This window comes from Aethalodelphis obliquidens, unplaced genomic scaffold, assembly GCF_003676395.1.
Source record: "Aethalodelphis obliquidens isolate GAN/ISIS:26980383/991018 unplaced genomic scaffold, ASM367639v1 scaffold12, whole genome shotgun sequence".
Classification (NCBI taxonomy): domain Eukaryota; kingdom Metazoa; phylum Chordata; class Mammalia; order Artiodactyla; family Delphinidae; genus Aethalodelphis; species Aethalodelphis obliquidens.
The window spans coordinates 20,010,357-20,032,435 of record NW_020837956.1 but is presented as its reverse complement, the minus strand read 5'-3'; the positions used below and the strand labels follow the sequence as shown (position 1 = coordinate 20,032,435).

General features: G+C 41.2%; 1 protein-coding gene and 1 long non-coding RNA gene across 3 annotated transcripts in view; both read left to right on the top strand.

Moving 5' to 3' along the window:
- Positions 1-1,113: 1,113 nt before the first annotated feature.
- On the top strand, positions 1,114-16,511 carry YPEL5 (yippee like 5). 2 transcript variants are annotated; one of them, XM_027113473.1, is made up of 3 exons: positions 1,114-1,289; positions 13,012-13,176; positions 14,602-16,511. In XM_027113473.1, the coding sequence occupies exons 2-3, from the start codon at positions 13,036-13,038 to the stop codon at positions 14,824-14,826; spliced, it is 366 nt and encodes a 121-aa protein (XP_026969274.1). In that variant the 5' UTR covers positions 1,114-1,289; positions 13,012-13,035; the 3' UTR covers positions 14,827-16,511. The 2 variants fall into 2 exon arrangements, with proteins under 2 accessions (XP_026969274.1, XP_026969276.1); XM_027113475.1 differs by lacking the exon at positions 1,114-1,289 and adding an exon at positions 2,532-2,792.
- A 1,707-nt stretch (positions 16,512-18,218) lies between these two features.
- The window catches only part of LOC113623881 (uncharacterized), a 14,376-nt gene continuing 10,515 nt past the window's right edge, over positions 18,219-22,079 (top strand). The window contains exon 1 of the long non-coding RNA XR_003434106.1: positions 18,219-21,241. This is a non-coding gene — a long non-coding RNA (uncharacterized LOC113623881). The remainder of the gene's footprint in view (positions 21,242-22,079) is intronic.

Sequence of the window (22,079 nt, the reverse complement as noted above, 5' to 3'; positions counted from 1 at the left end):
TTTAAATTTCCTCATCTCTTGGAAAACTCGCTTATCAAAAGATAATCCAGGTTTTTATCTGCCCTGAATGAAAATACTGGTGAGTTTGGGGTTGGTGAGGAGTCAAATGCTACGATTTGCTCCGAAACCTCTATCCCACTAAAGACAGCTTTAAGCACCTTGCAGGTTAGTCTCAAATGTTAGTCTTTATTTTTTACCTGAGAAAGAGGCATCGTCAAACATTTCTACTTTATCGTCAAACATTTCTACTTTATCCATTAATCCAAAGACCATTAATGTAATTACCTGGGAAATTCTAATTTAATGAGACGCAAAATCTTCCATTTTAAGCGTTGATGAGGATTAAGGGAATAGCTACCCTTTTCAACAAACAAATCTCAGACTCTCTGAGGCAAAAAAATCTTCATGTAGAAGACTCTGAATTTTCTCATCTTTTTGATAAACACTTCCACTACCAAGAAAGAACTCAGGCAGTTGTAAATAAAGTTCGGCCACACCTGAAAAATGCTTTCTCCAGTTGTTCCTATATGCCCAGACTCAAAGGGTTTGGGGTTTGTAAATAAAAGGTGGCCTACTGTAAGGAGGGGCAAGAGTAAACAATCTCAAAGAAATTAATTACACGGTGCATTTAAACTATCCAGGCACCTGCTTTACCTAGAAAAACTGCCTGTTGTTTTCATCACTGGGCCTCAGGAAACTAGGCCCTAGCCACCACCTGGTGACGCTGATAACGCGCAATGTCTCTCAGCTGCAGCAATTAGAAAGGCCGGGCAGTCTCCTTTAAGAAGCTGACTCACGTGGACGCTGTGTTGTGTGCTCTCAGCTGGGAAGGGGGTGGATCTCAGGTCTCTCCACATTGGCTGCGTCTGGAGAGGGGGCAGAGTTAGCCTCTTTGATTGGCTGTCCGAGTCCCGGGCGTTGGGTCAGGGGCGGGGCGAGCTGCAGGGAGATTGCCCTGGGTCTGCGGCTTCTGGGAGGGGCGGGCCGCGACGCCAAGGGGAGCGGGAGTGGGGGAGGGTGAGCCAGAGAAGGGGCGGGGCCCAGCGGAAAGGGCAGGGTGCCGGGGAGAGGGCGGGGTCTAGAAATGATGGGCGTTCTGGGCCAACCGGGAGAGCCGACTGTTCGAGGGGCGGGGCTACGCCGGGTGATTGACGCTGAGGCCCAACCAGGGAGAGGCGGGGCCAAGGCCAGGGCCTGACTAAACCTGGAGACTCCGCTGGCTGAGGGGGCTTCGTTTCAGCTGAGGACCGAAGAGCCGCTGGCGGCCGTGGATCTTACAGCCGCTCGGGGTGAGTGCGGCGGTCGGGGGCTGGATTCGGGGCCTGAGGGGGGCTGAGGCGCCCCTCCGGGTCAGCGGCTTCGAAACACTCGGGATCGGCCCGGGGCGGGAGGCCCAGGCAGGAAGTGCCTTTTCCTCCCCGCGCTCCCTCCGGGGTCCCAGCGCGGCCGACCCCCGCCCCTCTGGGCGGGCTCCGGTGCCGGGGCTGCGGGCTGACGAGCTGGCCTGTTTCCTCTTTGTGAGGCCCAGGCGCGGCGGCCGCCGTCAGCCCGCCCCCGCCGCGCAACCGGGGCAACCGGCGCAACCGCAACGGACGCGACCTCCATCTCGGCGCCCGCGCCCTCCCGCCCCGGCGCAGCCTCTAAGGCCCTGCACGTCGCGGCCGGGGCTTCCGGCGCCCCTCCGCGGGCAGTTTGGCCAGCGACCCCGTCGCCTGGGCTGCCCCGCCCCCACGGGCCGCGTCCCCGCCGCAGTGTCGGGGGCGCGCCCCGGACTCCGCGCCGCCGCGGTCTCCGCCGGGGCCTGCGCCCACGGCCCCGAGGTGAAGTCCGAACTCGACTCCGAGATGTGCGGCGTTAATAACGCCACGGCGTGGCCTGTCCTTCAAAGGGGCCACATCCCCTTTCGGTTGGCACTGGCCATGAGCGGGGGTCGGCGTTGGCTTTTGTTTGCTGCCCCCCAAAGGCTGGATGCCCGCCACCCTGCCTTCTTGCACCCCAGGAGATCCCCGGGCCGAGGGAGGGGTACGCTTGACGGAGGGCGTGGCGCAACTGCTGGGCGGCCGGGGCCGCGGGGCCGCCCGCTCAGCTGTTTCCGGCCCGTGTTTGTTGTGCCGGAGGAGGCCCGGCCGCGCCGCGCTCGGGCCCCGGCCCCTCCCGATTGGCCCGCGGCGTCACGTGCCCGCAATCAGCTGGGGCTAGCCTGGGCCGCGGGGCGTGGGTGGCTGCGGCGGTGCTCACCGGCGCGGGGTGTCGCGCGGCCGCCTGCTGCCCCACGCGAACAGCATCCTTGCTTTCCTTGTCGGTGGGGCGTATGCGCACCCTGGTCACCCCTTTTTCTGCAGTCGTAGGTAGGACAATGAGTATTCCGGACAGCGGGAGTTGGAAAATTGGAATACTACAAAGATCTGTTTAATCCCGACACCGATTAATCTCCCCTTGCGCGGAGAGTCTGGGAAGGTGTACAGCTCATTTATTTTTAAATTTTTTCTGTTTACAGAGCCCTGTTGGTAATCTGAGGATTTTTATTTCAGATCTCCTTGACAGATGGAAAACCTGAAGTAACCTCAGGCTAACCTTGTGTTTTGGGGAAATTAGACTTGCTGCTGAAGTAACTGGGGGCAATAGGGTATTAGCTAATCTTGCACAGTTGCATATGCAGTGTTGCAGCTGTGTTCCAACAAAAGACGAACCAAAATGCATGAAGTGTGTCCAGGGTACATATTTGTGCCAGATGTGAAGCGTCTTGGTGGAATCTTTCCCTAAAAGTTTATTGCATACTCGCGCTATGTTAGGTAAGAAGGAAATTGCAAATAATTTATGATCTTTTCTTTAGAAACGCACAGTTTTTAGTAAAAAGGCATAGGCAAATGAAATTGGGTAACAGTACGCAGTTAAATATTAGTAAGTTATGAAATGATGTTGTAGAAGTTCAAAAATGGGGCAGTGAGAAGAGTGAAGCATCCTAGAGTGGATTGATATTAATTAGACCTAGAAAATGAAGAGGCTTTGGGATGCTATTGGGCAAACAGAGGCCTAGGAGGAAAAAAAGAGGCCCAGAGCCTTTATAGATAGTGAGAAGGTAGAGCTTGTGGAATTTGGCACACAAAGTATTTTCCACATATGCCATTATCTTTCTGGCTTTGTACTGGAATACCAGGTAAAATATCACGCTCCTTGGAAAGAACCAATGTCTGCCTTTATCACATTCTCACCCAGCTCAGTGCCCAATACAGGCTTACTGTTTGGCTTTTTTTGTTTCTTTTTTAAGTTTATTTCTGGCAGCCATCTTATCTATAGGAGAGGGTGTTGATGAAATGTGCTTAAGTAAGTTATTTAACTCTATACAGGGACACTAAATTGGATTTTAACATGTAAAATACATGTTGCTGCTTCTAAAATAATCTGGCTGGATCATTGAGGACCTTTCCCTAGACTTAGTTGCCTTTTCTTTTGCTCTATTTAAGTGGTAGGAAAGAAAAAAAGGTTTAGAAAATTAAAAAGGAACGGAAATAAGGCCAAAATTAAGTCTAAAAATGAGATTAAATTAGCTACTACCCTCCAAAAAAACAGTCCATGAGACATGAGGCTAATCCTAAATATTAAGATGTGAAGATAGTCCTACCAAGTATAATCCTGTCCAGATTATCACTTTAGGTTTCATAGTGCCTAAATGGCTATATAAACCAATATCAGTTTCTCTGATAATCCTGTGTAGTAATGTCTTGGTGGTGTAGGAACTGAACCTTAGGTGTGACATGAAACTTGCTACTTGACACCTGAATCAGGAAACCAGAGAGTTAAATTGTACTCCAGTCCATCCAATTAGAGGCTTTTTTGACTCATGGTATTGCATCACAGCAAATGAGAGATCTTGAATTTGTCTTGCCAAAAGCTGTTTTGGGGCGATTACCAACTCAGATTGTTTAGCTGACTCACTGAGTTACATGACTAGTCTTATTTTCTGGAGATAACTGAACAATAAGAATTATAGAAACAGTGAACTTGGAAAACATTTAACAACAACAAAGGCATTATTAGCAGGCAAGAACAAAAATATAAAAGTTACTGTCAAATGAAGATCTGAGGGCTTCCCTGGTGGCGCGCAGTGGTTGAGAGTCCATCTGCCGATGCAGGGGACACAGGTTCGTGCCCCGGTCCGGGAAGATCCCACATGCTGCAGAGCGGCTGGGCCCGTGAGTCATGGCTGCTGAGCCTGCGCGTCCAGAGCCTGTGCTCCGCAACGGGAGAGGCCGCAACAGTGAGAGGCCCGCTTACTGCAAAAAAAAAAAAAAAAATGAAGACCTGATTCCACAACTAGAACATCATTTGAAACAGCAAAGTAAACTGGTCAGATATTGCAAGAGAACAAGAGGAAAGCATAGCTTTCTTGTGTCACCGAAACCTTGGCTTGGTGAACATTTTGTAAAAAAAAAAAAAAAAATTGGAAAATTGGTTTTGTGGATCAAACTAAATTTATTATTTTCTCTTGTAGGTTTTCAATAGAACTTCATCACAAATTGGTATGAAATAGTTGATGAGATAACAGTAGAGTTAGATGCTAATTATAGTAATCAGCCCAGCACTGTTAAAAGTCCTTTGAGTTTTGTTCCTTCCCTTTTTGGAGAGGGAAGAGACTGAAAACCAGATATACAAGCTTGCTCCCGCATGTTTCCATTTTAGCCAAACCATTGCAAAACACAGCCTTTCCTGGAAGGGCAGATTCCTTTAACCCTTTCTGCACTAGGCTCCTGCACACTCAGTTCCCTGCAGGAGAGAGTTTTTGTGTCTTGTATTTGCCCACCACCTCCTAGTGCAGTGGAAAAACTCCTCTTACCTGTCCAATGATAGCTAGAGTTGGGTAGAGTGTGTGTTTTGTGGTCTGTGGAAATGCCCTGAGGAAATAATTCTTTTACAAAGGAAAAGTCTATCTGTGGATTGGGTGTTTTCCCACCAGAGGGTTCTTAGAGATGCCTCCCTGGTATTTTTAGGGCTGGAAAGTGTGATTCCTCCTCCTGTGAATTCTACTTGCCAGGGTTGAGTCCCAACTGGATTATTAGTTACAGGGAGGGCAAGTGCCTATTTTAAGACCTAGAATTATGATACTGAGAATTTGAGATGCTTCACAAGGTTTCTAACTTTCCTCCTGCATGTAATTTCTGTCACCTGGTCACTTAGCTTTGCAGTGATTAACAGGAAATGAAGCCAGTTAATATTGTTTGTTTCATATCCTTTCTGAGCCTTGCTTTCTTCATCTGTAATTGGAGGGGGAAGTTCAGGTGGAGAATGTTGAAGAAGATAATCTAATTTTACTAGATTTATCTTTATTTAGCATTTATTGTGTGCCAGGCACTGTTCTCAAAATGTATTATCGCCATTTAATTTTCACAACTCAGAGATGGGTACTGCTGTCACCGTTTTATAGATGAAGAAACTGAGGTGAGGATACCTTACCCAAAGTTTATGCAACTTTTAAGCGGCAGAGCTGAGATTTGAACCCTGAGTTCAAGTATTTGAGCTACATTGTTTAAATCCTAGGGGTGGAGAGAGAAGGAGGCAGCAGCTGGGTATACTATCTATTTTTATAATCTTTGTATTGTTGATCTTCAACATGCTGAATTTACTACAGAAAGTTAAGGACTTTAGTTAGAAAATCCATGAAGAAGAGGGGAGTGGGATTAAATTGATTTTGTTGGATACTCCTGTTGATCCTTAAACCTGAATGCCAATCAAGTTTCCTTTTTTTCTGAGAAAGACTGTCTGCTTTTTAAATGAAAAGCTCTTCTGCTCTCCAAACAATTTTTTCAGCAAGGGTCAGCACACTTTCTGTCAAGGGCCAGATAGTGAATATTGTGAACTTTGCAGCCCATAAGGTTTAAGTAGCAAATACTCAAATTCTGCCATTGTAGTGAGAGAGCAGCTAAGTATAAACAAATGGGTATGGCTCTGTCCCAATAAAACTTTATTTATGGTCACTGAGATTTGAATTTCATGTAATTTTCATGTCACAAAATATTCTTTCAGTGTTTTTTTCCCAACCATTTTAAAGTGTAAAAAGCATTCTTAGCTTTTGGGTCATATGAAAATAGGTGGTGAGCTGAATTTTGTCTGTAGATCTTCGTTTGCTGACCCCTGCTTTTAAAGAATATATTCAGCAATGAACCAGACTAATGAACAGGATATTTGTTAGTGTGTATGTGTGTGTGGTGTGTATAAATCAGTACCAGTGGTGAACAAGTGGAATTTGAAATTAACACAGTACCATTTACATTAGCACGCCCGCCCCCCCCCAAAGAAATACTTAGGTACAAATCTAACAATGTGTATAGGATCTATATGAGGAAAAATACAAAACTCTGATGAATGAAATCAACAAGAACCAAATGAATGGAGAGAGATTCCGTGTTCATGGATAGGAATACTCAATGTTGTCAAGATGTCATTTCTTCTCAACTTGTTCTGTAGATTCAACGCAGTCTCAGTCAAAATTCGAACAAGTTACTTTGTGAATATTAACAAATTTTTTCTAAAGTTTCTATAAAGAGGCAAAAGACCCAGAATAGCCAACACAGTATTGAAGGAGGAGAATAAAGTCAGAAGACTGACACTACCCAACTTCAAGACTTAATATATATCTACAGTAATCAAGACAGTATGGTATTGGTGAAAGAACAGACAAATAGATCAATGGAATAGAATAGAGAGCCCAGAAATAGGTCCACATAAATGTGGTCAGCTGATCTTTAACAGAGGACCAAAGGCAGTACAGTGGAGCAAAGATAACCTTAAATGTGCTGGAACAACTGGACATTCACATGCAAAAAAGTGAATGTAGACACAGACCTTACACCCCCACTCACAAAAAATAACTCAAAAGTGGATCACAGACCTAAATGTAAAATGCAAAACTATAGAACTCTTAGAAGATAATATAGGAGAAAACCTAGATGACCTTGAGAATGGCAATGACTTTTTAAATACAACACCAAAGGCATGACCCATGAAAATAGATAATTGACAAGCTGGACTTCATTACTATGAAAAAGTCTGCTCTGTGGAGGGCAATGTTAAGAGAATGAAAAGACAAGCCACAGACTGAAAGAAATATTTGCAAAAGACATATCTGATAAAGGACTGTTACCCAAAATATACAAAGGACTCTTAAAACTCAACAGTAACAAAACAACCCAATTAAAAACTGGGCCAAGGGCTTCCCTGGTGGCGCAGTGGTTGAGAGTCCGCCTGCCGATGCAGGGGACACGGGTTTGTGCCCCGGTCCGGGAAGATCCCACATGCCGCGGAGTGGCTGGGCCCGTGAGCCATGGCCGCTGAGCCTGCGTGTCTGGAGCCTGTGCTCCGCAACGGGAGAGGCCACAACAGTGAGAGGCCTGTGTACAGCAAAAAAAAAAAAAAAAAAAAAACTGCGCCAAGGACCTTAACAGATGCTTCACCAAAGAACATACACAGATGGCAAATAGCACATGAAAAGATGCTCCACATCATACGTCATCAGGGAAATGTAAGTTAAAACAGTGGGATGCCACTACACACCTATTAGAATGGCCAAAATCCAGAATACTGACGCCACAAAATGCTGGTGAGGTTGTAGAGCTCATTCATTCCTAGTGGGAATGCAAAATGGTACAGCCACTTTGGAAGACAGTGTGGTGGTTTCTTAAAAAACTAAACATACCATATAATCCAGCAGTGACACTCTTCGACGTTTACCCAATGGAAAACTTATGTCCACACAAAAACCTGCATGGGGATATATATAGCAGCTTTAGTCATAATTGTCAAAACTTTGAAGCAACCATAGTGTCCTTCAGTAGGTGAATGGATAAATACACTGGTACATCCAGACAGTTGAATAGTATTCAACACTGAAAAGAAATGAGCCATGAAGCCATGGAAAGACTTGGAGGAACCTTAAGTACATATTGGTAAGAAAAAGAAGCCAATCTGGAAAGACTATATACTGTATGATTCCAACTGTATGACATTCTGGAAGAGGAAGAACTATGGAGAGAGTAAGGAGATCAGGGGTTGGTGGTAGAGGGAGGGATGAATAGAGCCCAGAGAATTTTTAAAACAGTGATAACATAATGATGGATATATGTCATTATACATTTGTTTAAACCCATAAGATGTACAACACTGAGAGTGATCCCTAAAAAACTATGGACTTTGGGTGGTTATGATGTGTCATTATAGGTTCATTAGTTGTCACAAATGTACCACTCTGGTGAAGGATGTTGATAATGAGGGAGGGTATGTATTTGTTGGGGCAGGGAGCATGTGGAAAATCTCTGCCTTATTTTGCTGCTGTGGACCTAAAACTGCTCTAAAAAACTAAATCAAAAAACCTTTTTTTAGAAAATTGTTTTATTGACCTGGAAATTATATAGTCCATAATGTCTTAATTTTTAAAATAATACATTCCTGGAGACTGTCTTTCATGGATTTCTGAAAGAGAAAAACTATTTTTTCTCTTAGATTCTATAAATCCTATAAATTTAAAAAACTGTAAAAAGGTAAAGGTCTTAATGTATTGCTTCACTGGAGTCTCCTATTAAAATAGAAATTGAAAATTCTAGGTAGCTAAATTCTATTTATTGAAGAGGGAGGAAATTGAAATCAATTACTAAAATATCAACATATCATGTGTGAATTTCACTTATATTTTCAACCTGACACCTTACTGTTTCCAGTAATTTCAAATGAACTGATGTTAGGCTTCCAGTTAAACACTCAAATTTGATAATTTTCTTACTTCCACCTTTTAAGGTTTCAATAACCTACAGCAAAGAAAATCTAGTACCCAAGAGACCTTATTTATTAAATTATTTGGGGAATGGCACTTATAAAAATTAAGATTATTAGATTCTTTTTTACTTGAAATGCTAAAAAGGAAGAGAGCGTCTTAAAGCTTTAATTAATGATGAGTTTGGGGCTAATTTTGGTTATAAACTTGAACTTCAACACTGATACCATAACACACATTTTATTACTTAGGGACACAGTAAGTGCCCCCAGAATCAATACAGAGAACATTAGTCATCTGTGAAAGCAATTCATTCTTAAGATATTTTAGAGATATGTGACTGAAGATATTTGGTACTCTTCTAAATCCAAGCAAGGTGATTAGCATATCTGGGAAATAATTTAGATGTAAAAACAGTCAGAAGGTAGATCATTGGTTGCCTGTGGCTGGAGATTGACTGAAGAAGGGTTTGTGGGGATTTGGGGGAGGTGATGGAAATATTCTAAAGCTAAAGGGTTTGTGGTGATGGTAGCACAACTTTGTAAATTTACTAAAAGTCATTCATTTGTACACTTACAATGGCCAAATTTTATGTTATGTAAATTATTCCTTTAAGAAAATTGTTTTTAAAGAATCAGCTATATTCTATCCTGTCAGATAAAAAGTTTCAAAGTTTGTAGAGGAGTGGTCTGTATAAGCTCTTAGAAAGGGGTGGCTGAAGTCCATGTCTTTTGTAAGTAAGGCTGAAGTACCTTTTGTAGCACTATCTAATTTAGCATAAATGTAGTGGCACCTGTGAATGTATATTGCATTTACTAATGCACACTCCCTGACCACAAGAGGTTTATCTAGAAGTGATGAGAATTTGAACTAAGACATTGATGAGGGAGGGGGAGGAAAGACCTCGAAAAGCGATCGCGGAGGTATTGTCAATTTTGCAGTTTCTTAAAGAAGTTGCCAGGGTTTCTAGTTTAGGAGAGTGATTGGAGTTGCCATCAACAAAGTTAGGGAATATAGCAGGTTCAGCATGGAGACAGGAGGGGTGCATGATAAATCTGAGGGAGAAGGACTGAATCTGGCTGTCTCTTCTGGTCACTAGAGAGTAAGTGGGGTGAAAAGAACTGGAGCAGAATTTAGTTCACATCCCAGTTTGGATGGTTTCATAAAGTCACAGTCTTTATTTCTTCCTCTACAAAATTAGGATAATATCTACTTTAGAAATTGTCAAGATTAAATGTGATATGTAAAGTACCAAATGCAGTGTCCCATATTATTAAGTCTAAGACAGAGTTCAATATATTGTCCAGGTCCAGAGAAACCTGATTCAGGTGTTATGTGTTAGCTTTTTAATAACCTTCTCCCTTCTGTAATGAAGTGGCAGTCTGCTTGACGTCAGTCCTCCCGAATGTGCACAGGGGAAGTGAGCACTAGGTTGCACTCCTAGCGCAGCGAAGCTAAAGCCTAACACCTGGGACCCAATGGCCTGCGAAGGTTTTTCTATGTCCCAGAGACCTTCAACAGCAAGTGGTGTTTTGTTTGCTTCTGCTGGATTCCATGGCATTCAGGCTTCTCTCTTTTGGCAAATTAGAACTACATTTTACAGTTTTATATACATATATAGAACTCTCCAAATGGCAACTGCAACTGGGAATAGTGATTCTGTACAGATATTTTTAGTCTTGGTAATGAATCATGTAACTGAATCCAGTAAAAAATAGCTGGGTAAAAGTTAAAAATAGTCTGAATTTGAAGCAGGGAAGAGAAGGCATGTTAAATCTATTTACCCCATTTAGAAATAGTTTGCATGTATCCAGTAGCAAGCAGATGGCCACAGCTATGTTGTAATACTGAACCAAAGATAGAGATGTAGGTAGAAGGGATCAGGAGAGTTCATTTTGAAGTTCTGAACATTTTCCTCAATAGTATTGTATCTGTCACAGTCAATTCAAAAATATATAGTTATTCTTGCATTATGGTTGAAATAACTTACAAGATGAATATTGTATTTAAAAGTTTGAAGGAAAATTGGCTTGAAAGTAACAGTTCCCAGAAGCCCAAGCTGGAGGCTAAATTACTGCACAAATACTAGTTTTCAGAGAAATATAGATTCTGAGGACTATGTCTTCAGAGGTGAGACTATAAAACCCTGCTGTTGATTCCTTTCTCTAAATGACCGGTATTAAGAAAGATGACCAAAATCAACTACTCACAGGGTTGTTGAATGCTTAATTTATATCAAGAGTCATAAACTCAAATGTCTTAACAGGTGAAGTAATTTTGTGGCACAGAATGGACACAAAGCAAATGAAATGGCCTAGCTTGGGGAGTCGCAGCCACCACTCACCTCTAGCCAGTTGTTGCCCTATGAGAATATATGCCCTGTGTTGCCAGCTCTCCCCATTGTTTTTTGTTTTTTTTAAAGGCCCAATACAGGCTCTTAATGAAATCTCTCAAATTTTAAGTGATTCTCAGCGGTTTTTTATTAAAAGTAAAAAACTGTGCTCCAGATTAAACATGTCCACTAGTGTTTTGTGAGGGAAGGGTTGTTTTGTTCACTGCTGTATGCCTCTGCCACCAAATGAATTCAGCCAGCAGGCCTCAGATTTGCAGCCTTTGACCTTTGCATAACAAATAATGTGTTCTTAGGCATCTGGGAAAAGTAATGCTATCCTAGAGACTGAAACAATAGACAGCAAGTCTTACCTTCTGTTGTCGTTTTGCAGAAATACAATCAGAAAGCTAAATGTCATTTCATAAGTCTTGTGTTTTTACCCAGGGTTTACTCATTGACACTTTTGTTAGTGCACTGGCTTTCCTTTTACAAGCTATACATTGTAATTATAGTCACTATTTGTTTTTCATTCTTTATTAAACTCCCATATCATAATGTGTAATGGGAGTCATAATTATCTTTGTGATAATGACATTTCTGATGACATTAGAACTGCCTAATGGCTGAGGAAGTTGACAGATGTTAGAAGGAATGGAATTTTTAATTTGTAATGGAATTTCCCCAAGTTTAAGATGACAGTGGATTACACATGGCTTCTAGATTTTTCTTTTCCATAGTGGTAGCTGTGTTAGCTCTGCGTGCCATTTTAAAGACATATAATGTTAAATATTTAAAACATAGGAGCTGATCACTACACGCAGGAATAAATGCTTTTTAAAATGAAAAGCTATAGTGTATTCTTGACTATGTCTAGATCTTAAAAATACTGTTTTAGGCGATTAATTGCAGTGAATTTAAGGAGTTGCATATATTAACTCTCCTAAGTTTTAAAATATTGGAGTGTGATTATCCTTGTTTCAGAAGTTGGATTCAGAGATTTTTTGCAATGTTTCAGAACTTCTGTGATTTGTTGAATTGGAAGGATTTCTTAAAAATAGTAAGCTATATAACGACGGCTCATCTTTCCCTTCTTCTTTGTTCTTGTTTTACTAGCCTTATGCCAGCCTAGACCATCTTGTGTGTCCTCTTCTTGTGTTAGAGTAATGGAAAAATTTTGGCTTTGACTTGGGTGAGCCGTATTCCCGTCACGATTTTCTGTACTTGAAAGCTGTGTAACCTTTGACCAGTTAGTAACCTTGGGTAATCTTTGAAATGGGGGCGATAACTTCACAGAGTTGTCGTGATGATTTTGAAATAAGTAAAGCATCCTAGTACAGTGCTCCACAGACTCAAACTTAACTACTGTTAGTGCCATCACCCCTTCGTGGTTGTTGACGCACCTGATGACCAGAGAGCCAGGCCCCCCATGCTCTCGAACCAGACTACCCTCTTGTTTTCTGATCGCCCCTTTTTCTACTCTTATCTGATCATCCCACTCTCATCCCACAAGTCTTTTCTCAAATTACACATACTCAGAATGTATACTTAACCCTGTGCTAAACCTCTTTTCTCACCTCTCTGCTTGTGCTTCTCATCATTCAGTTTGATATTCCACTGTCTTCCTGTTTTTTTCATACCCATCAAAAGAGAAGTGATACCATTCTTTGGCCTTCCTAAGCATGTTTACTTCCTTGACTTACTGCTTCTAAAATGTTCTTAGTTTGGGTATGCCTATTTGTTTCCTCAGTGTGTGAACTTTGGATCCTTTTGTTCAGAGTCAGCTATTTCACGTATTAAGTACTATAAAGAGATCACGTATGTGTATATAAATGGTTCTCTATGACACCACCAAGTAGGTACTAACAAATTTTTTCAAAAAATCATAATGTGTTTCTTGTCCTTTTCCATTTGCTCCTAGGTTTTTAGAACTTCAGCTATAAAAATGGGCAGGATTTTCCTTGATCATATTGGTGGTACCCGTCTGTTTTCCTGTGCAAACTGCGATACGATCCTGACCAACCGCTCAGAACTCATCTCCACTCGATTCACGGGCGCCACTGGCAGAGCATTTCTTTTTAACAAGGTTGGTGGGGAAAACCAGTTTCATTTCCTAAGTGGGTTCAGTGGATATATTTGATAGCAGTACCAGAATACCCCTCAGAGCATGGAGATGCCAGGAAGAGTCAGAATGAGAGCTGTGCTCTATAGAACTGATTGTTGAGAGTTTAAAGATTGTATTATAATAAGAAGGGTGGTCTCCGTTGCTTCAGAAGACATTCAGTGTAAGAATTTGGTAGTTACTTCACAGACTATTGAAGGGGCCAAGATACCCCCATATCACGGATTTATCCTTATAGAGAGGTAGCTGCATTAAGCTGTCATAGTTTGACAGTGCAAGTGAATAAGGATCATCTAACCAACTACCCTTGCTTTAACTTATGCCTACCAGTCATCCTTCTGATTATGATTTGGCTAAGAGGTTTGCTAACAGGAAGAGCGCTTCCTGACTTACACATTAGTGTATAGTCTGCCTCCTTCTCTAATTTCTGGCTGGCTTTGAAATTGGTTGATGTGATTCTGCCTCCTGGAATCTAATGTGTGCCAGCAAACTTGAATTTCCAAATACTTTACGCTAAGGAATAGAACTAGTCCAAGGTCCTGTTCTTAGAAGTTCAACTTAAACCTCTCCAGTGGACACTCCCCTGTTCCACTTAGAAATAAGTTTTTTCTCTCAAAGAATTGATAGCGTATATACCCCTTGCTCTTTATTTCGGTATACCATGGCAGGCCAGCTGCCTGTTTTTGTAAGTACAGTTTAATGAAGCACAACCATGTTTATTCTTCTATGTGTTATCTATGGTTGCTTTTGTGCTACAGCAGCAGAGCTAAATAGCTATAACAAAGACCATATAGCCGTCAAAGCCAAAAATATTTACTATCTGGTTCTTTACAGAAAAGTAAAGTGTAGAAGATTATTGGGTGTTAAGAATCATTGGAAATTCTTCACAGATTCTCTGAACCCACTTGAAAACTGTGTATTGCAATCTACCCCAGTCTCTTTATAGATAAAATGTAATTTCAGAAACAAATCTGCCAAATTTCTTTTTATGGGGTACCTGTTGCGTACTAGGTTCTTTTGCATTGGTAGCCATAGTTGTACTGATCATTGAGTGGTGAATTATAACAGTTGGACCCAGACCTACGTTTTATGACTCCAAGTTAAGGACTCTTCACTATAACACAGAAGTGTAACTAACGTGTATAATAGTGTGACTTAGACTAATACAATAATGCATGATTACATTAGATGTCCAGTTGAGTACAGATGCTTACCTGTCCCAGCAGTTTGTAAAAATAGCTCTTGGGAAATGTATTGTAGGTTTGACTAAAGTAACAACTGCTATTCGTTTTTCTGAAGTTACTGTTCTTGCACCAACAAAAATATTGTGTACCATTTTTGGCAGATAACTTACATGGCTTTGCAATTTTGTTTTCACATGTTTCTTAGGTAGTTAACCTGCAGTACAGTGAAGTTCAAGACCGGGTCATGCTCACTGGCCGCCACATGGTTCGAGATGTGAGCTGCAAAAACTGCAATAGCAAACTGGGATGGATCTATGAGTTTGCCACTGAAGACAGCCAGCGTTATAAGGAAGGCCGTGTGATCCTAGAACGTGCGCTAGTTCGAGAAAGTGAGGGCTTTGAGGAGCATGTACCATCTGATAACTCTTGAAGAAAAAGAGATAAATCCATCTTTTTCCCAGGTCTTCTTCACTGAAAACAAAAATCTACTTACATACACTGTCACCTTAGCATCAGAGTCGGATTCATGAACTGTGGAACAAGAGGTTGTGAGAATCTATGATGGAACCTTTCTTTCCTTCTTTCTTTTTTTTTTTTTTAAATTTTCTATTTTCCATCCAACAGCAGTGTGTAGAGAGAATATTATGCGGATGCCGTTAATTTTTTTCCCCCCTATGTTTACATCTTGAGGCAGAATAGTCTATCTGCAGCTACATGGTGGGCTATGTGAGGAAAAATATCTGGACCATTAGAGTGAAAAAGTGTTTTATGTAAATTTTGAAAGGAAAATGTGTCAAGAGCATGGTTCTTAAATTTATTTGGGCTTCATTTTAAAACTTTTTTTTAAACCCAGTTATTTCACTTGATTTGCTAGCTTCAGAGAAGAGATCCGAATTTGTGACCAGCGCTAAAGGTTCAGTGTTAGTATGGCTTGTGCTGGCCATTGTGCCATATTCTTGTTGGAGATGAACCGTAGCATCAGAGCCCATTCTTCCTTGTCAGTCTTGACCCAAAGATGTCACCATTCCTAGTTACTTGTCACCACATAATTGGTGTTGATTGGAAACTTTTCCTGATATGGGGCAGAACTGCTTGGTTGTCTTTTCCATGTAACTTAAGCATAGTAATATAAATAAAGTAATAGTTGGATGTTTTTGGTCCTGTGTTGCTTTTAAAATCACCTTTTAAAAGAGCAGGGTATTTGTTAAGTAATTTTCATAGTAGTGTTTCTTTTCATCTCTTAAGCTAAATTGTGTATAAGATTCTACTTTGTTTAAATTAAAGCATACTGTTTAAATCCACAGTATTGCATTTAGAAAACAGTTGAACAGAATGTCAGTGTGCATTCATGCAGAAAGCATTTCATCTGCATCTGTTTTAAAAGGAGGGAAGTGAAGCAGCCTATCTAAAACTACTGCTTTGCAAAGTGTTTCAACCTATCCTCCTCAGTTTTGCATTGATTTTGACAAGTCTGTGGAGCCTGATAGTTACATCAAAGGACTAGATCTTCTAGCATTATTTTCTCAGATCTTCCCTCAGAAGTTTAGCTGTTGAAATTGAAATTCTACTTGGCCCCTTCAAATAGAAAGGGATCAAATTTGACTCAGGGGGTTATTTTAGCCCAAAATTTACAACATTATGAAGTATTAAAATGTAAATGTTTCTCTATCCAAACTATTTCTAGATATTCGAGTATTTCTGGTGGAATAAATGGCGTTAAAATTGGCTAAATGAATGAATGGATGTTTGCTCAATTTCTAGGTCTTTGTCTAGAGATGAAATTTGCCTCAAATTAGTTAGCAAAATCTTTCTGTTATTGATACTAGATGTGATTTCTGAGTACAGTTAGGATTAAGTTTCTCTTATTTGCCTTTGGGCTCTTGGTTAGAGGCATAGGCCTCTGATTTGGTAGGTGTATAATATTGCATTTGAGATATGTGGACACAAATTCTTCTCTTTCCTTCACCATGGACTAAATCTTCATGCATTAAGACACAACACTGATTCCCATTCATTTTCATACCAGCCTTTGATTATATGCAGATTCCTAGTAGCATGCCTTACCTATAGCACTATGTGCATTTGCTGTCACAATAAAGTATATTTTGTCTTGCATTGGTGCAAAACTGCTACTTATTTTCCACTATCCTTGTCTAGTAATCATCTTAGTTTTTATCTATGAACACATACATCTTACCTTTGAGTAGCTATAGCTTTTTCAGTTGGCAGTGATAAAGTGACATTCTGGTTTAGGTAACTCTACCTAATTTCCACATGGAGATACTGAATTTACAAATATTAACTTCTCTGAGATGACTTTTACCTCAGACACTGACACCTATAATTCAGTATATATGAACAAATAAAATGTCATAGCACTAGGTTAACTTTTAGGTGGCTGCACCAGGTACCATAGCAGCAAGTTCCTCTACACCCTTCCTTTTAAAAACTTCATTTGCAAAAAAACAAAAACAAATAGCAATATGGAGGATCCAGTCAGATTGAATTGTTTACAGAAAAGCAAACACACTGTGCACTTGAGATGGGAAACCACTAGTGGGAATGATTTTGCTGTGGGAAGGAAAAGTTAACCAAATACAGGTGAATATACTGTATAATGAGTGGCTTACTGAAATGTGTACAGAGACTGTCCTAAAGTGAATATTCTGAGTTAAATATCTGTTAGTAATTATGTAATGATTTAAGTTACAATTGTGAGTGGCTACTTTGGGATTGGAGGAGAAAAATAGCAATACCATAACTGTTTTCTATTTTCAGTTTTCAATACCTATTCATAAAAGTCATATATGGGGTGTTTAAATGTAGAGTCTGGGCCCTAGCCCAGGCCTAAATCAGTCCACAGGTAATTTTTTTTTTTTTTTTTTTTTTTTCGGGGGGCGGGGCCCCTCCCTGTTGTGGCCTCTCCCGTTGCGGAGTACAGGCTCCAGACGCGCAGGCTCAGCAGCCATGGCTCACGGGCCTAGCCGCTCCGCGGCATGTGGGATCTTCCCGGACCGGGGCTTGAACCCGTGACCCCTGCATCGGCAGGCGGACCCTCAACCTCTGCGCCACCAGGGAAGCCCCACAGGTAATTTTTGATCAGGCAGGATTTGGAAACTACCAACTGTACAATATTCAGAGACAGGTTTATGGATTTCATTTTTACAACAGTTAAAAATACCTCACAGTTCAAACAGATCCACTAATTAATTGCATGTCACTTTTTAACACTGGTTTCCCACGAGGAGCCATATAAAACCAAAACTTAATCTAGGAAAGGTGTGAATTGGGAATAGAGCAAGATTAAACTGAAAAACTCCTTTTAAGGTAGCACATTGCAATGATAAGAAGATATCTGTTATAGAAATAAAGCACAACTAAGAGGAGAAATTAGCATGGATACTCATCCTAAGTTGGATATGAATTGTATGGCTTCTTTATTTTAAAATATTGGTACTTCCCAAATTGAAACTTTTCTACATTAAGGCAAAAAAATATACATTTCAAAGCACCATTAAGGGTTTTGTGATCCTGGGCATTGCTTTACTTATTTATTTTAATTAATTAATTTATTTTTGGCTGCGTTGCGTCTTCGTTGCTGCACGCGGGCTTTCTCTAGTTGGGACGAGCGGGGGCTGCTCTTCATCGTGGTGCACGGGCTTCTCATTGCGGTGGCTTCTGTTGTGGAGCACGGGCTCTAGGCATGCAGGCTTCAGTAGTTCTGGCACACGGGTTCAGTATTGTGACTCGCAGGCTCTCGAGCGCAGGCTCAGTAGTTGTGGCGCACGGGTTTAGTTGCTCTGCGGCGTGTGGGATCTTCCTGGACCAGGGCTCGAACCCGTGCCCCCAGCATTGGCAGGCGGATTCTTAACCACTGTGCCACCAGGGAAGGCCCATATTTATGTTCTTTAAAATCATCTGCAATTTGACCATTTTGGGAGGCTTGTTAACAGTGAATTATGTCTCCATTCCCTCCCACTATACTGGATTGGTCCCTGAGGTGGAGCCAAGAAATCAGATTTTTTACAAAACTGCAAAGATAACCTATTGCTAAGATGTGAGAATCACTATTCAAAGGGTTGTTCAAACAAAATAATGTATAGTTTTGGTGTGCTACCACCTGGTAAACGCAGGTGTTTATCACAGGAGGCCCACAGGCTTAGAAGTATGACTAAGAAAAAGCAGATTAATTTCCACCTGCTTTTTAAAAACAGTGGCTCTTTTAAACAGTTAAGTACAATAGTCAGATAAACTGATGTTTAAAGAGAGGAGAAGTTTCGGGAAGAGTTTCTAGAAAGATCACTAGACTTTATAAAGACCTGTCTTCAATGCTGTGATTTATCAGCTGCGTGACTGGGAAGTATGTGACTTAACCTCTGAACCTTAGTTTTCTCAAGTATGAATTATGAAAACAAGCCCTATCTTAAATGATTCTGGTTAGAATATAGTGAAATACATGGCCTAAAAACCTGTTAAGTATCATGCAAATGTTTGAAATAACTACTGTTTTTTTTCAATAATCCTGAACAACACTTCACAACTTAATTTTGCTCTAAATTAAAGAATGACCAGAATGCTTTCAAAGTTTTATAAATCCTTCCTGGTCTTGATATGTACTGCTAAATCTTTAAGGGAATTAGGGCATGAAATCTGCTGTTTATCAAATGTTACTGTCTTGACCTTTGACCATAAGAAAGCTTTCATCATCTGCTACAATAGACATTTTACTTTGCTTTCAGAAATTGTCAGAGCTTCTATTTTTGTCCTAACATGGAGCAGAAGGAAGGGAAGGTTAAAAGTTCATTAAATACAACCTCAGTGATAAAGAAAAAAGCATACAAGTTTTCTCCCCAGTCAGACAAATTTACTTTTTGAAAAGAATCCTGCAAGGATTTCCACTAAAATTCCACTAGTTACTTTTCACATCCAATTTTCTTTCTCCCGTGTTTGCCTCAGCCTATTTCACACTACTGCTATAATAGTGTTAGTTCAATTTTTAAAGAACCCTAAAATTATGAGAAACTATTTATATACCAGATCATCTCATTTTAATCCTACTCTGGTAATTTCCCCTAAAGATGAACAAGTCATCTCTCAGCCCTGGATTTCTAGTAAAGTACATAGACAGATTTTGTGTAATAATTTTAAAAACTTGTATCCAGAGCAAAGCCCAGCTTTGAAAAAAGGTATTGACCAGAGGTTTTCAGGGATTGGTGCAGTTTGAGAAACTTCACTGGTGTGCCCCTGAGTCAGGACGTTGGCTTCAGTTGTCCCCCAGAATTTCATTCCTCTTCCACTAACTGTTGGGGTGCCATGGAGTAAGCTGTCAGCATCTGGCACACTACCTTCTCAGCTGACCCGCTCTCTACCTGTAGCCCTCCCAGAAAATACTGGGCAAAGTGGAGGCAATACTACGAAAGCGTGAAATCCGTGAGTATTCTCTGTCCCTGGCTAAGCCACCTCCCTTCCTCCAGCCTCTAAGCCAACTGGAAGGTGCTCATAGACATTTCTGAAACCTGCCAGTATGCCAAAAGGAGTCAGAAGTATTTCCACCCCTTTCCTAAGAAAGTCTTAGGTCCTGTTTCAGAGTGGCCTCCTTAGAAATTGAGTTTCAAAGATGGGGGCAGCGGGGTCTTTTTAAGGACTTGAGTGATAAGGAGTAAAAGAGTCGAGTGGTCCCACTGAAGAAAAAACGTTTGTTAATATAAAATTAGCTGAAACCCATGCTACCAGAAAAGCACCAGTAGGTGGCAGGAGTATGCAGCATATTCAGTTCTTAAGTGCCAGTCTGGCCTGCCTTGGAAAAGTTAATATCTGGGGCAGTCTGTTCCTGTTGTTAATGGTCAGCTAACCTGAAGCGAGAGGCGATTTCACCCCACTGGAGTAGAATTGCAGGGGGTCAGATGAAATCGTCCGTGAGAAAATGCCCTAGAAACTATGAATTACTATACAAGTAATAGTACTATTTCCAGATTTTTATGGTAAGTGATTTTTTTCCGCCATGTTTGTTTTAGTATCTAAAGCTTTAGCTTGCACAACTTCAAAATTTTTTTTCAACAACTATTTTTTGATATCGTCTTTTGACAATGACAGCCTGAGGTCACAGGAACATCACAGTGTGACTTTGAAGTTAGTTAACCTCTTGAAGCCTCATTTCCTCAACTTTAAAAAAATATGGAAACTAATTTCTAGAGAACATGTGTGAAAACTATAAGCCCTACAGTATTCTAAAAACAAAACATTTCTATAAATTGAGTGAGGTTCAATGAGTTATTTAATTAGCTTAGGCTCCAGTTGCTAAAAAGTATTTGCTCGTTCATTTATCCATATTCAGCAATATCTGAGCGCCTATTACGTGTGTCAGGCAATATGCTAGTCATTAGTCAGCAACACCTGGCACCTACTTCCCAGCAGCCTTACGAAGGATGTTTGCAAAGCCCAGTACAAATCCTCAAAGCCACTGTATCAATACTGACTGTATTCCTGCTACAGGAAATGAAGACATTCAACATAGGGGTACACAAGCTCATAAAGCAGAATAAAAGGCCTTTGTTTTTCCAGCAATTAAGTTCTAAGTTTGAAAAGAGGAAACCTACCAGTTTAAATGGAAATAACAGAAATCATCTTTCCATGTGCAGTGGACTCTGAAATTGGATTAACCTTACATTCTAAAATGAGCTTCCTCTGTCTCCCTTCCAGAAGCAAATGTAAATCAGCATTTTCAGGGCACATGGAGAAAAGAAGGAACACCAGCTCACCTCCAACAGACATGCCAAGTAGAGGACTTCCGTAACAGTGAAAGGCAGGGGCCAAGGCTCAGAGCCTTTGCACAAGAAACGGCCCAGGTAAAGTGTTCTTTAAGTTGGATTGGGGGAGAAGAAAGGCGAAGGTGAAAGAATTGTAAACTTGTAGATTTAGGCGTTGTCGGATTAGTGATCTCAAACTCAGATGCCTTTGGATGCCAGACAGTTCATTAAAATAAGGAAAGTGGGCCTGGTGTAAGACTACTGAAAGGGGTGGTTATAGAGTGAAGAGGGGGAGCATATACCAATTAAAGACAGACGCTTGGTTTAAGTCAAATAAACAAAACAGCTTATTCTTTACACCTTAGGGGCTCCTGCTTACATCCCTCACCTAGTCCAACCTCTCATTTTAAACATTTGGAAACTAAGACCAGGAGAGGTGAAGTGACTAAGGCATGTTCTCTGTAAGTAGCAGAGAGAAGACTGTTTTAGGTGAGGCATTTCAACACAACCACAGAGTATGCTAGAGGTCGGATGCGTTATTCATATTTCAGAGGAGACTTTGGAGGCAGACTGCCTAAGAGCATGGACTCCGTGGCCAGAGGGCCTGTGCCTGAATCTCAGCTGTAACACTTAAGAACTGTGTGCCCTCGAGCAAGTTTCTTAACCTTTCTGTGCCTTGGCTTCCTTGTCTCTAAAATGGGGATAATAATTGTACTAACTCCATAGGGCTGTGGTGAGGATAAAATGCATCAATATGTGGAAAGTACTTAGACCTGTGACTGGCCCATAGGTATTAGCAATTCCGTTTCCAGATGAGGAAACACATACTTAGAGGTCAAGGTCACACAGCTTTACTAGAGGTCAAAAATCTGCATAGGCACACACGCGCGCACACACACACACACACACACACACACACACACACACACACACACAC